This window comes from Scardinius erythrophthalmus (genome assembly GCF_964197995.2).
Source record: "Scardinius erythrophthalmus genome assembly, chromosome: 4".
NCBI classification, from domain to species: domain Eukaryota; kingdom Metazoa; phylum Chordata; class Actinopteri; order Cypriniformes; family Leuciscidae; genus Scardinius; species Scardinius erythrophthalmus.
In genome coordinates this window covers 12,214,845-12,228,266 of record NC_138224.1, presented here as the reverse complement: position 1 = coordinate 12,228,266, position 13,422 = coordinate 12,214,845, and the positions used below count along the sequence as shown (strand labels likewise).

The window sequence follows — 13,422 nt, the reverse complement described above, 5'->3', positions numbered from 1 at the left end:
TGTTTGTGTACACACATATGCACACTGAAACCCTGCAGAAACACCCCAATGCACTGGAAATATATGGAAATATATTAAAATCACTCAATACAGCCAAAGTCTGCACTCTGAGCAGTTCTCTATAAACTCAAAGTAGGCCTAAAGAAATCCTTTTCTTCACTTGGCCTGCTTTACAGCATATTTGGCTACATTTATGCTGTTTTCTTGTTTTAGCTCCTTAGGCAGAGATTAGCTCTTCCACACTGTCAGTTCAGGTAGGGGTACAGCCCAAGTTTAGGCCAGTGTCGGTGGGAGAAGACCATTGGTGGAAAGAGGGACTGTGTTCGGCCCACAGGTGAAGAAACGCTCAGAAGGCAACTTTGGTGCAGTCGAGGCCCAAAAAAATAATGCTGGCCTGAGGGAGGAACCCAAGTCAGAACATAGGAGTACTGAGGTAACGACAAAAAAGGAGAAGCAGAAAAAAACAGGAGAAGGTGACTGGCCCTAAAGGACAGAAGAAAGAGTGCGCACTGCATCACTGTCAGCTGAATCTTGATAAATTTCATCAGTTGAATTGAAAAGACTGCAGTCTTTTGAAGTAATAACATTAATTTACCACATTAATCCGGTTCAGGTCTTGAGTTGGCTGACCAACACTTTAACACTTTTCAAACTGCAGGGTGTGAAGAAAGGTTAGAAGGGGTCGTGGAAAATGATTTATTGTCATCATGGAAAAATGACTCTATATACTTATATAGCGTATTAGCAAAAGTGTTAGAAATCAATAATTCATTAAACACTAAATTATTCTATGGATTCTGATGTCCGCATTTCCTGTAAGTAACTTTATATAATAATGTCACTTGATCGACCATGAAGTCATCCATGGTGACATAGGCGTTCTCTATTCAGACACGTTATATGCACCTGTGACCTTTGAGAAAAGACACCTTCAATATCTGTTTAAAACGACTTCCCAATCCCATTCTACCTATATAATGGATTTAAAAAATAAATATTCCATATATTATCATGGTAACTTGCAAGGTAACTTTTTGATCCTGATGTGCATATGTGTCTCTGTACAGAGACGACTTCCTGCAGATATAAACAAGGTCTAGACAGCACCATTCAAACCTGAATCGTTCTGTGATTGGATGTTTTTGTGGTGATGAGAAGTCCCTAATAAAAGGAACACGCCAAGCTGTGCTACAAGATGCCAATCAACAGATATCACACGCACAGAGAGAGAGAGAGAGAGAGAGAGAGAGAGAGAGAGAGAGAGAGAGAGAGAGAGAGAGAGAGAGAGAGAGAGAGAGAGAGAGAGAGAGAGAGAGAGAGACCCCCAAATATACACCCCCACACAACAGACCCTACAAACAAAAAGGTCACTCTCATTAGTTCAACTCTAGACTGATGTGCAGGGGTTCGTTTGTGTGTGTTGATGGTGAATACAGTGTGATTAAAAAGGTCAGCTTCATTAGCAAAGCGCTGGTGGCAGCTCAAGTCCACATTTCAGAATGAGCTTCGACTGAATGGCAAAGACAGACAGTAAATCACGTCTCTAAAAACAGACTTGTAAATAAACAAAGCCCTGAATATTCTGAGAACATTATAGCTCCAACCATGAATAGGCCTAAATGCCTATACTGAGATCATCTTTGTCTGAAATAACTTAATATTATAAATAATATTGGACATTTGTAGATTCCTGGAAAACAAGGGGCCTAATATTTCGGCAATTAAGATGTCAAAAACTTTTTAGGCCTTAACAAAAATATCAGTTTCAGAAATTACCAGCGTTATTTTAGTATTATTTATTATATATTTCTATAAGTCTGTGTGTATGAATAACAATATAACCAGTAACAAAATACAAATTAATTTTTTTTTGGGGCCAAGATTGCCATTTTCCACCAACGTCAGCAAAAATGAAGTGTGTGAGTATAAGCGTTCCTGTAAGAGGTGTCTGGACATATGGCCCATGTAAGCAGCACCATGGATCCCGTGGTGGGGAAGATTAATAGAGCCAATCTCCAAACAAGCCACACAGTGACCCCTCAAAACATTTCTAATGAAATGAATCCATCAGTGGGCCCTGGACCTGCAGATAGCATCAGTGGAACAGATCAGCACAGAGAAAGAAATGGAGAGCAGTTTAAGAACGAGAGCAAGCAGAACATGGATGGCCAGGCCTTCTGATATCACTGGCCTTGTTGTCATGCTAGACAGAGTGAGGACAGCCAACTTGAGCTTCCAGGACGGGGGTGCTGATAGCAGGGGCTGTTCGTATTTGAGCGATCCTTGTGCTTGTAATGCTAATGCAGTAACACCTCTCTCTGCCAGAGCACACGGCTGTCAACTTTCATTTGTGCCAAGAAACCATTCTCCAACTTTTCATTACAAACAGAAAAAAATATATTGTTTTTAATTAAGTTTAACAATTAGGCTAACTAAGTGTCTGCTTTCTATTAAGACAGCCTTTGAAAAGCAACCTTTTCCAAATAGTCCGTAAATGGTCACTCATATTTCATTTTAGGCACATGAAAGCAAGGCTGTGAATAGAAGTACAGTCTATTCAATAAGTTTTACTTGTCTACCTTTCTGTTTACCATTCAACATATAAAACATCGAAAATTTCTTTCTGGTAAAGAGAAAGTACAACACATTGAAATATAACACATCTAGCCATATATATATATATGGCTAGATGTGTTGTATTTCAATATGTTGTACTTTCTCTTTACCAGAAAGAAATTTTCGATATATATATATATATATCTATATATATATATATATATATATATCCTGTTAATCGGCCCCAAATCAAAGACTTTACCCGGGCGTGACATTTTTATTGATGTTGATGGTGTTCAGATTAGGTTCAGTCCTTCAAAAACTGTGCGGAATCTGGGAGTTTTGTCTGACCCCACGTTATGCTTTCACTCACACATCGGTCAGACTGTTAAATCATGCTTCTTTCACCTGCAGAATATTGTTTGTATACGCCCATCTCTTAACTTTGGAGATGCTGAAACTGTTATTCATGCTTCCATAACTTCCAGATTGGACTACCGTAACCTTATACAGCGGACTACCCACCAAAGCAATACATCGCCTTCAAATGGTACAAAATTCTGCTGCTCGAGCACTTACATATAATAAAAAATCTGCACATATTACCCCTATCCTTCATCAACTTCACTGGCTTCCTGTGGTCAAATCGCATCCAGTTTAAACTATTAGTCTTAGTTTATAAAGCCTGTCATGGTCCCGCACCTCAATACCTCGCTGAGTTAGTGCAACCATACCTTCCTGCCCGGACTCTTAGATCTAGCAACGAAAATTTGCTTGTCGTCCCCAGGTTTAAACTATCTACTGTGGGTGGTAGGGCTTTTAGTGTTGTAGGCCCTAAGCTATGGAATAAACTGCCCCCTAATCTTCGTGCCATCGACAACCTCCAGATCTTCAAATCAAAACTTAAAACTCATATTAACACACATATTATATATTAACCATGCTCAATAAATAATCTTCAATTCCATTTCTCTGTCTACCACTCTCTCACCTTTGTTTTATTTCACATACTTTGCCAAAATTTATATGTTGCTAAAAAGGCATAATATATATATACACACACACGTTTTCCAAAAGAGATTTTACAAAAGGAAAAGTTGACAAAAAGTTGGTTAGCTTTAAAAATGCTGATAACAACTGACATAAAATCTGTCCTAAGATTTCCTCCTTTGCGGTAAAGCAAGTAAACGGGAGTGGGTGTTTATGGGTGTGTGACAGGGTGTGTGTGTGTGTGTTAACATGGTTCCTGATGGCAAAGTGCAGTATATTTAATGTTGTGAAACTAAAAGAAAACCCCCTTTCCCTACGGATCAATGCTCCACTTCTCCCGGGCTGATTTCTCATAAAACACCTGCTGTAACATCCGAGCCACGGCACCTGGAATACACAGACATGCACCCATAAACACAGACCCACATCTCTTTGTCATCATTTCCTTGACCACAGGAGAGCACTACTTTAAGCATCATTTGCCTCCTCCATTTGGTCTAAAATGCATCAGAGAGGCAATAGACAATCTGGAGAGAAGCCTCACTCAACTTCATGGCTTCTCACAGGATGGATGGCTGTTCAGTCTGAGAAGAGGGTCAATGCACAGTTCTTGCACCTTCACAATGACACACTGCATTGAATTCTGGGAGGTGGAAAACTAAACTTTTGTTTCATAACTTCAGATGAAATTACACTTTTCCATGTATTTTTGTAGTCAGAAAACAGAACAGAAGTAACATACATGCTGTCAAATTGCTCTTACAGTCTGGCTCTGCACCTGTTCCAGGTGATCACATGCTAATGAGGCAAAGAGGGCGGGGTTAAATCCTCAAATTGGACCAACAGTAGCAGATCAAATAGTCATGGAGATAACCTCTTTGCAATCCAACAGCAAAATAGAGTGAAGCAACACAAGGTGTGTCATCTCAACAATTCATCACTGGCACTTTCTCTTTGGCCTTATTAGTCACTGTTGAATATCGGTGCAGGTCCGAAATGAAATGTTTACTAAACCTGCCAATGGAGAGTCAATAAATCATTTTTTTAATTATATTTTTATATGGAATATATGTTTTCATATATTCTACTTATTATTTTATTTTGTATCAATAGGACTGTTTGTCAAAAAATATATTATGGTTTCCACAAAAAAATTAAGAAGCAAAACTGTTTTCAACATTGATAATACTAGGAAATGTTTCTTGAGCACCAAATCAGCATATTAGAATGATTTCAGAAAATATCATATGACATTGATGTTTTTGACAAATCCAAGTAAAAATACCCAAGTAAAAAACAGGAAAGTTGTCTAGGAATAGCCAGAGCCAATACCGGAGTCAGACCTTTGGCAGAAGTTTCTTTGCTAAATTTTCTTTCAGTTTCACAACTTGTAAACTTGCTTGAAATGTAACAGGCCATTTGGTGAGTAAATTTTTATTCACTTGTTAAAGCCAAATTTTACCCACATTTAGTGCTTTTTGGACCCTGATGCAGATGGACGTGGAGCAAATGCTTTCCAAATGCTGTACTGATTTTCTTTCCTCTGCTAAGTTCAAAATCAACAGGCAATTTTCAAAGGCACACAAATAAATACACACACATGCTTGAGAACACAAAAAACTAATACAGCTCTTCATACAAGAGTTAATTAAATGTCTCCTTGAAGAGCAAACTCTCGTTCCCTCAGTGCGTCTCTCTAACACACAAACCCATGACCCAGGATATGGTTCTACAACAGTACAAAGCTAAAGGCCAGGATGGAACGTACCACACGGGCTGTCAGCTGCAGCACCTTTGATTTAAGGTAATTAAAACGTGTAAAAAAAAAAAAAAAAAGCCAAAACAAAAGAGCATTTTATGGAGCTCCTGCTATCCAGAGAGGCGCTCATTAGCCCAGCAGGGTAATTAGCAAGATGCCGCAGTCCTCGTTAAGGAGAAATCATAATCATAAACAAATGGCTGTGAGCTTTTGATGTCTTCCCCTCTGTAATGAACTGCCACTGTTCTCAAAATGAAAGCAATGCTAAGACTTCCGTACACACATGAACACACAACTTGGAGAGACTTGTGATGACAGGTCTCAGTTTAAAGAGTAAAAGGGGACCATAATGGCTCTCATCTGAATAATATCAGAACGCTAAAACTCATCACACTCAGCACAATGGCATTCTTGCCCTCATTTATTTGCAAAGAGAGCTTCTCATGAAGTTAATTGACCAGATCATGGATTCCGAACGCAGGAAGACATTGAAATAACTCAGTTGTACATGCACAATTGCACATGCATACACTCAGGAACAAACAGAAGCATGCAGACAAACATAGAAGACAATATCTGTTCCACTGAATTAGTGTAGGATTTACTTTGAAACTATTTTCACTTAGAAATTGCTAGTAAATTTCACAAATAAACGATAAGTAACACTGTTTTAAATGAGAATTTTTGAAGTAGAAAAACTGAAAATGTGCTCCAATAATCTTTTTTGTTTAAAACTTCAAAAATAATTGTGTGGCAGCTTCTTCAGGGCAGTACTAAAATAATCAAATTAAATATTCAAATAATATAATATAATGTAATTAATAATATAATATAAAAAGCAGCACAACAAATATCTCTCCTATAAATAATTCTTAATTTGTTTTTGTTATGGGAACTGGAAAGGTGAGAAGAGAGAGTACTAAACCCCTTTGCTGATGAACTAAGCACATACAAGTATAGAGGTCTCAACGGCAATAAAAGGTTGCACTTCCTGTGCTGACAGGAAGAAGCCCTTGGAGAGATGGACAGCTGGCAGCTGGTCACCAAGGAGCAGTGCTGTGTGTTATATAAGCTGCACTTAACTGCTGATTCCAGGTCAGCCAGGATCAAACACAATTTCAGCTCCAATTATGATGCAGGGGGATAGGTGGGTAGGTGGCCTTTATTGGCACTCATGGGAGAGAGAAGGAGAAAAGAACAAAATAACCTTCCTCTTCGATGCAATTCAGAAGAGAAAACAATCAGACTGGGCTTTTGTACACTTGACCGGCAGGCAAATGATGTTAGAACAGTTAATCTAATAAATAGATCGACTAATGAAAGGGAAGAAGAGCAAGAAGAAGCAACGGCGAAAAATAAGTGTATTATCTTTCTATATATGTGATTGTGTGTGTACAGTTTATATTGTCATACATTTACTGAAAAATGTCTGAAAAAGCTTCTTTTGGGATCATTTACAAACAAACAAAAAAGATACCTGTAGAAGAGGTCTTTGAACTCCCAGGTTTTTCATAGTGTCAGCGTTGGCCAGGATCTTGAGCGGGTCGGACACTTTGGTCACAGCCTCAATTTCCTTATTGGTCTCGGTGCGGACCTGGCTGAGGAACAGGTCGTTGATGTAGTAGGTGAGGAAGGTGCGTAGCTGACATTGCTTGGCCTGAGCAGGGCCCATACGGGACTCGATCTCCTGAATGAACCTGATGACACACAAAAAACAAGGCATTTTCAGTAACCCTTAAAACATGACCTGGGATGTCATTCACTTCCTCCTCCTCATTTTTTTTTTTTAAAGTTAGACATCAACCTTCTTAGTATTCCTCAATACATTCATTATAAACAATATAACAGGAAAATGTTATTATAAAAGAATGCCTGTTTTCCTATTCATTTTTTGTAATAATTGTATAGGGTCGCTAACGACCCGATTTGTGTAACAGTGTAAGTATTTTTTTTCTGCACAAGAAGAAAATGAAGTGCTATTCACCTTTATTCCACAAGGTGTCAATGTCTGATACACAATGATGAAGATACATTTCACTCATAGTTCCCACAGGCAGAAAACAATAGAATAGTAAGTATCATCAGCAAAACTTTAAATGGCTCACCGATTTAAGTACTGAACTCGATCAAATATTAGTGTCACTGTCATTTGATGGTGGATCTGACGAAGAATCTGTCAGTGATCAAAATATTGTTTTTGAAGATGTTGAAAATGACAGTTTTGAGAATATGTTTGAGATCGCGAATATGAGTCAGAAGCTGTACTCCAAAAAGTAACCCGACAGCTTTATTTTATTCTTCTGAAATTGTTACTCTAAAATCAGGCGAGTTTTATATTAACCCGACAGGTAGAGACCCAAGTATGTAATAATGATTGGCGAAACATTTGTGCATTTAAGAGTTGAATTACACAAAAGAGACAAGTCTATGCATGGTTTGACTAAGTTTGAAAATGTCAGAGCTGAGGCCTAATGGTTAGCACATTGTGCAGTGGTGCTGATATGGGAAATGTGGGTTCGAATCCAAGCTACATTGTGTCCCAAATCATTTTCTGCCATCTCTCCACTTTTTTTTGCATTTTATTTCAAAATTTAATACAAATTTTTTTATACAAAGTTATATTATTAGCAAATAGCAATTTGAGATAAAAGATGAAGAAAATAAATAAATATGAAAATTTTAAATAATCTATATATACATTTTTTTTTTTGGTTTGTTTTTCTTTGTTTTAAATGTCAAAATCATAATTTTCTGGTCCTTTCCAGGTTTAAATTAGATTTTCAAACTCAGATTTTCAATGAGGTCTCAGACTTGTTTTAAAAAACAAACAAATAAAAAACAAATATGAGCACCATTTCTGGCTTTTAAATACTGCACACACCATGTGTGTCGGAGAGGGAACAAGACAGGTGTTGAGCAGGGATGGGCCGTTGCGTACGAGCAGACAGAGGCTCATAGATCAGCAGGAACACTGATTTATCACTACGAGACTACAGCTGCACAACCCCCCGACACTAAACACCTCCCTCAGCACTGCACAGCCAATTAGTCAACCCAGCAGAGGGGAGCCCATACACACATGTGCACGTTTATATGTGTGTGTGTGAGACATTAACAGTGGAAGCCTGGCTCAGCCCTCAGTAATCAACAACTCTGCCACTTCTTTAAGTAACACACTGCCATAAACCTAAAAACCTTTTCATGGTTTTCATCATACCAGAGGCCATAAAAACATTGTCAATTATTTTATTGTCTGACTATATTTATTTAAGGGAACACTGATGCACATGGGTCCTAGATAAGTGATAATAATATCACCTTGGTAACGATAAAAAAAGCGTTAATAAGCACAATATATCAGTTCCATACAATTTTTCATTTATCTGTATCAGACGATATTGGATATTTAATTCTGCATGCTTGTTTATCCGATTTTTACATTTACTGTAGATGACCTTTTCTGTCATGTAATGCTCACTATATTTATTAACAACTTTATTACAACTCTGTTAATTTATTAAGCTCAAACACTTTGAATGAGGAACTATGAACTTCCAGAATGAAAAGTGCAGACAATTGTATGGTGTCGAAGTGCATTGTGTAATAGCGGAGCTCTGCAGCCGGGACTGTATATAATATACGGCAGGGCTTCTCAGGACCCTCTTGAATAATTTGCCATGGTTTAGAAATACAGACAAAGATAATAGCTCAATCTCCATTTCATTATTCATATAAATGTCCTCTATAAGAATTATTCACACCAGATGGTGTCTCTTACTTTTCGCTCTCAACCGTCTAATAGACACACAGTTAAATGTGCGCACGGTGACACACAAAAGCGTATCTCGGGCGCTGTCTTCATGTGATCATCTTGCTGTGTTAATATTTCATTCCATAAGTCTGTCTGATCAATGATCTTATGAGGTAAATGGAAGGTGACAGGCTCGTTGGCTCTCTCAGCTAATCGAGTTTTGCTTCGTCCGAAATTCAGAGAAGGAAAGCGCATCAGGGACATCGTGAGCGTGACCACATTGACCGTCATGACAGAAGTGGCTGTTAAAGGAAGAGACACAGAACAGCCTGTAAAAAAAAGCCGATGACCTACAAGACACCAGTTACTACAGCAAACAGACAGTAAAAGATGCTTTTCAACTGTGAAAGACACCTCAAGTTTAAAGTAGTGAAATATAATGTCACAGATACTTAACTTTAATTATTATAGGTCGTTTTAATGTTTAGTTTTTGACGCTTCTTATCAGACATAACAAAAAAGGTTCCTTTCTTAACTATAATGGCTCTTAACGATTCACTGACCGACTCAAATCACTATTTGTTTCATGAATCTTTTTAAATGACTTGATTCGTAAGAGAGTCATTTGTTCTCGACTCTGTGTTTGTTGTTGCAAAAAGATGATATCTGAGAAAGCCATATATTTTCTAAACTGTCGCCAATAGCTAAATAATTTTAATATAGTCCCACATTTTACGTTTTTCATTTCATATCTGACAAAAATCGTAGTTGCTATCTGGAGCCCAGCTTGAGTGCTAGTCTCAGACAATTAAAAATATTCATCTTACTGGGACAGAAGAAATAAAACACTCTTTTTTGCGTTTGATCTGTGGTACACTGCATTAGGCAGGTGTGGAGAAGATGGCGCTCCTCTCTGCAATCACATATAATGTGTAAACAGCATGTGGGTGTATAACCTGGCTTGAATGAAAGAGATGTTTGAAAACAAGATGAGGAAGACTTCTTTGGAGGATGGATAAAGAGAATGTGGATAATCCAAGGGTGAAAAAAGAGAGCAAAGAGGGCAAAAACTGCTGTGGATCAATCAGTCTCACAGTCACATGGGCTCACCAGACGCCCTGCTGAAAATAGCCACATTGTTCTCTATGACAGCAGCACAGCAGACAGATAAACGCCACAAGCTCATCACACACTGTCTTAAACATGTGCATTAGAAGTAAACATTCAATTTGATGAATTTTGAACACCTAAGCCACCTTTTCCCTGCTTACGATAACCGGCAGACCATCTGTAGACCAGAGAAGTCATTCATTTCCAATGGAGAGTCACACAGAGTTATGATTATCTATGAGGGATTTCTGAATTCAACTTGAGCTTTGGGTGTGTTAAAATAGAGTAAAACCATTTGACAAGTAGTGATGTACTACAACAAAAAGTATGAGTGTGACATGAGAATTATCAATCATTTGTATAAAATGTTAATGTAAACACACGGGACCTGTGGAGAATGGATAGTTATGAAATAATTCAAACATAATTAATATAATAAGAAAGAAAGACTTTTATAACAGCATTGTTTATGTGTTTACGAGTCAGCGTCATGCGGATGAAACTGATGTGGGATCAGAGCAGGAAATTTACCATACAGAATGAGATGTCCATAAGCATAACTCACAGCTAATAAGGGGATTATGGCATGTAATCAAAGCTGAGGTCCTTTACGTTCTTCACTGAAATACAATTACTGCCGTGTGATCGGGACATAACTGTTCCTTGACGGATGATCGCAATCCATCCAGAGGATAACAGAAATGAAACACAATGAACATTTGATGAGGGTCCGGAAGACTAGGAATAATGATTATAACTCTACTGTGAATAAACAGAGGTTTTAGCCTGTGTGTGGCCACAAGATTGATAACTTCTATTGCTCACAGAGGATTAGAGATATGAATAAACTCTAACCCTAAGCATTAATCTTACAGTAGATATGCATATTTGAGACCCTTTTGTAAGCAATAAGCACCCAGAACACCCTAGCAACAGCATATCACTGTAAAAAAATAGTAATTAACAATCGCTTATCAACAACCTAACAACCACCCATTATTTCCGCACAAGTTCTTCAGTAGTCTTTCTACTGCAGTGAGTTAGCCTGAATTCTCTGGCTGAAGTCTAAAGCACCACTGACTCATAGAGTGTGACTCTTCTAAATCAAAGCCGTCGTCTTGTAGACTCTCTCACAGACATACACAGACAGAGAAACACTGCACACACACTGAGTCCCAGTTTATTAGCGCCGACTGCCTCTGATTGCGCTCAACAGCATCTAATTAACTGTCATTAGAAAGCAGATGTCTGTGCCCAAGGCCTTCACTGGATTATTGTGTGAAAAGCGCACTGCCTATGAATACACACACACACACACACACGCACACGAAAGAAGGTACGTCAACCAATTCCTGTACTTCTCCCCTCCAAACCAATTACAAGCTCAGTAATTAAACCATCCTTGTAGTATAAATATGTATTTGTGTATTATTGAAGACTACTGAACAGAAGGGTGAGGGAGGCCATGAAGGATAGTGTAGCGGAGTCATTTTTAATAAGAGTAAAGTGCCCTGAGGTTTGCTGTCTGTCACTGCAGCTGGGCAGGTTGGCTTGTGTAACGGACATGCTGCAGTCTGGTGTAATATTCACTTCTGAAGACTGACAGAGAGCTTTATGCGATCAGAGAGAGAACGCTGAGGATATAAACAGAGTGCTGACACTCCAAAACACGCACACAAGCCATCAGACTCACCAGGTGTCACCGCTTTGCAAACTTTCCTGGTTTTCTACTACATTTTATATCTAGTCATAAAAGTCTAAACAAATTTTAGGCTTTGGCATTCCTTCAGGAAACAGCACTTCTTAAAGTTTGAATTATTTTCGTGAATTCAATGTTAATTTAGCATCCATCCATCCATCCATCTAATTTAAAATAATGTTTTTTAATAATGTTTTAGTTTAATATATTTAAAAAATGTATGTATTCTTGTAATGCAAAGCTGAATTTTCAGTCATTAGTCCAGTCTTCAGTGTCACATGATGCTTCTGAAATCATTCTAATATGCTGATTTGGTGCTCAGGAAACATTTCTTATTATTATCATCAATATTGAAAACAGTTTTGCTGCTTAATATTTTTGTGGAAACCCTTATACCATGATAAACCTTTGATGAACAGAAAGTTCAAAAGAACAGCATTTATTTGAAAGAAGTCTTTTGTAACATTATAAATGTATTTACTGCCAATTTTGATCAATTAAATGCTTCCATACAAAAAAAAAGTATTAATTTAAAATAAAACTTGAAAAAAAATCTTACTGACCCCAAACTTAGGAATGGTATATTATGCTACTAAGTAACCCTTAAATGCAAAGCAGCCCAAAATGAATTAGGAGCTAGTTGGAGTGCAAAAAAAAGAGAAAAAAACCTTAACAAAATGCATTTGGTTGAAAAATAGTTGAACTTGAAAAAAAAAAAAGTCCATCTAGCATTAAAAAAAAAAAAAAAAAAAAAAAAAAAAAAACTGACGGACTCTGCAAAATGGATTGCTGTAATAGATTTATGTTCAATAATGTGGACAAAAAAAACTATATACATACATATAGTATATATATATGTACATATAGTATATATATATATGTGTGTGTATGTATATAGTTTTTTTTATATATATATATATATTGAATTAAGCAACTTTTAGAATGATCATACTTTGTTTTTTAGCAAATATGTACAATTAATTAACGAGCATAACAAGTAATTTATTCAATAAAACATTTTTAATTAAATGAGAATCCTAACATTTTCCTTTCACATCTGTCCTGCCTTCAGCATGTTTTTATGATCATATGCTTTGTTATTTCAGTAAAATTTGTAAACCTAAACAAGAGCCACATGAACAATAAAGACTACCTTCTATATTTTATCGGCATTTTTAACCTTGTCATAATATAACAAGCAGAGGATATTCACCGCAACGACAATGAAAAGTCACCTTTCAATGATCATAAAAAAATATTGCTGTGTGGGATGATTTTATGGAATTTATGGACCATAATTAATTTGTTTTATTTCAATATAATATCACCTCAAAAGAAGGTTTTTAATAGCTGATGCCTCATTCAATTAAAAAGCCAATAATGTATTAGTCAAAAAAGAGAGTTTAATTCTATAGGTCTCACATGGTTACATCTATGTAAAGACTATTTTTAAATGAGCATGAAGAGCAAACCACTAAAATACCCAAAATACACCACTAGATGGCAGTATGTCAGTTCTCTCTGTACATACAGTATGTGTGCAGTCTGTTCTCCAGC

General features: G+C 37.1%; 1 protein-coding gene across 1 annotated transcript in view; it reads right to left on the bottom strand.

The window, feature by feature from the left end:
• The window catches only part of exoc4 (exocyst complex component 4), a 117,067-nt gene that overhangs the window by 31,411 nt on the left and 72,234 nt on the right, over positions 1–13,422 (bottom strand). Inside the window, exon 11 of the mRNA XM_081363696.1 lies at positions 6,783–7,002. Within this exon, the coding sequence (XP_081219822.1) occupies positions 6,783–7,002 (220 nt within the window). The remainder of the gene's footprint in view (positions 1–6,782; positions 7,003–13,422) is intronic.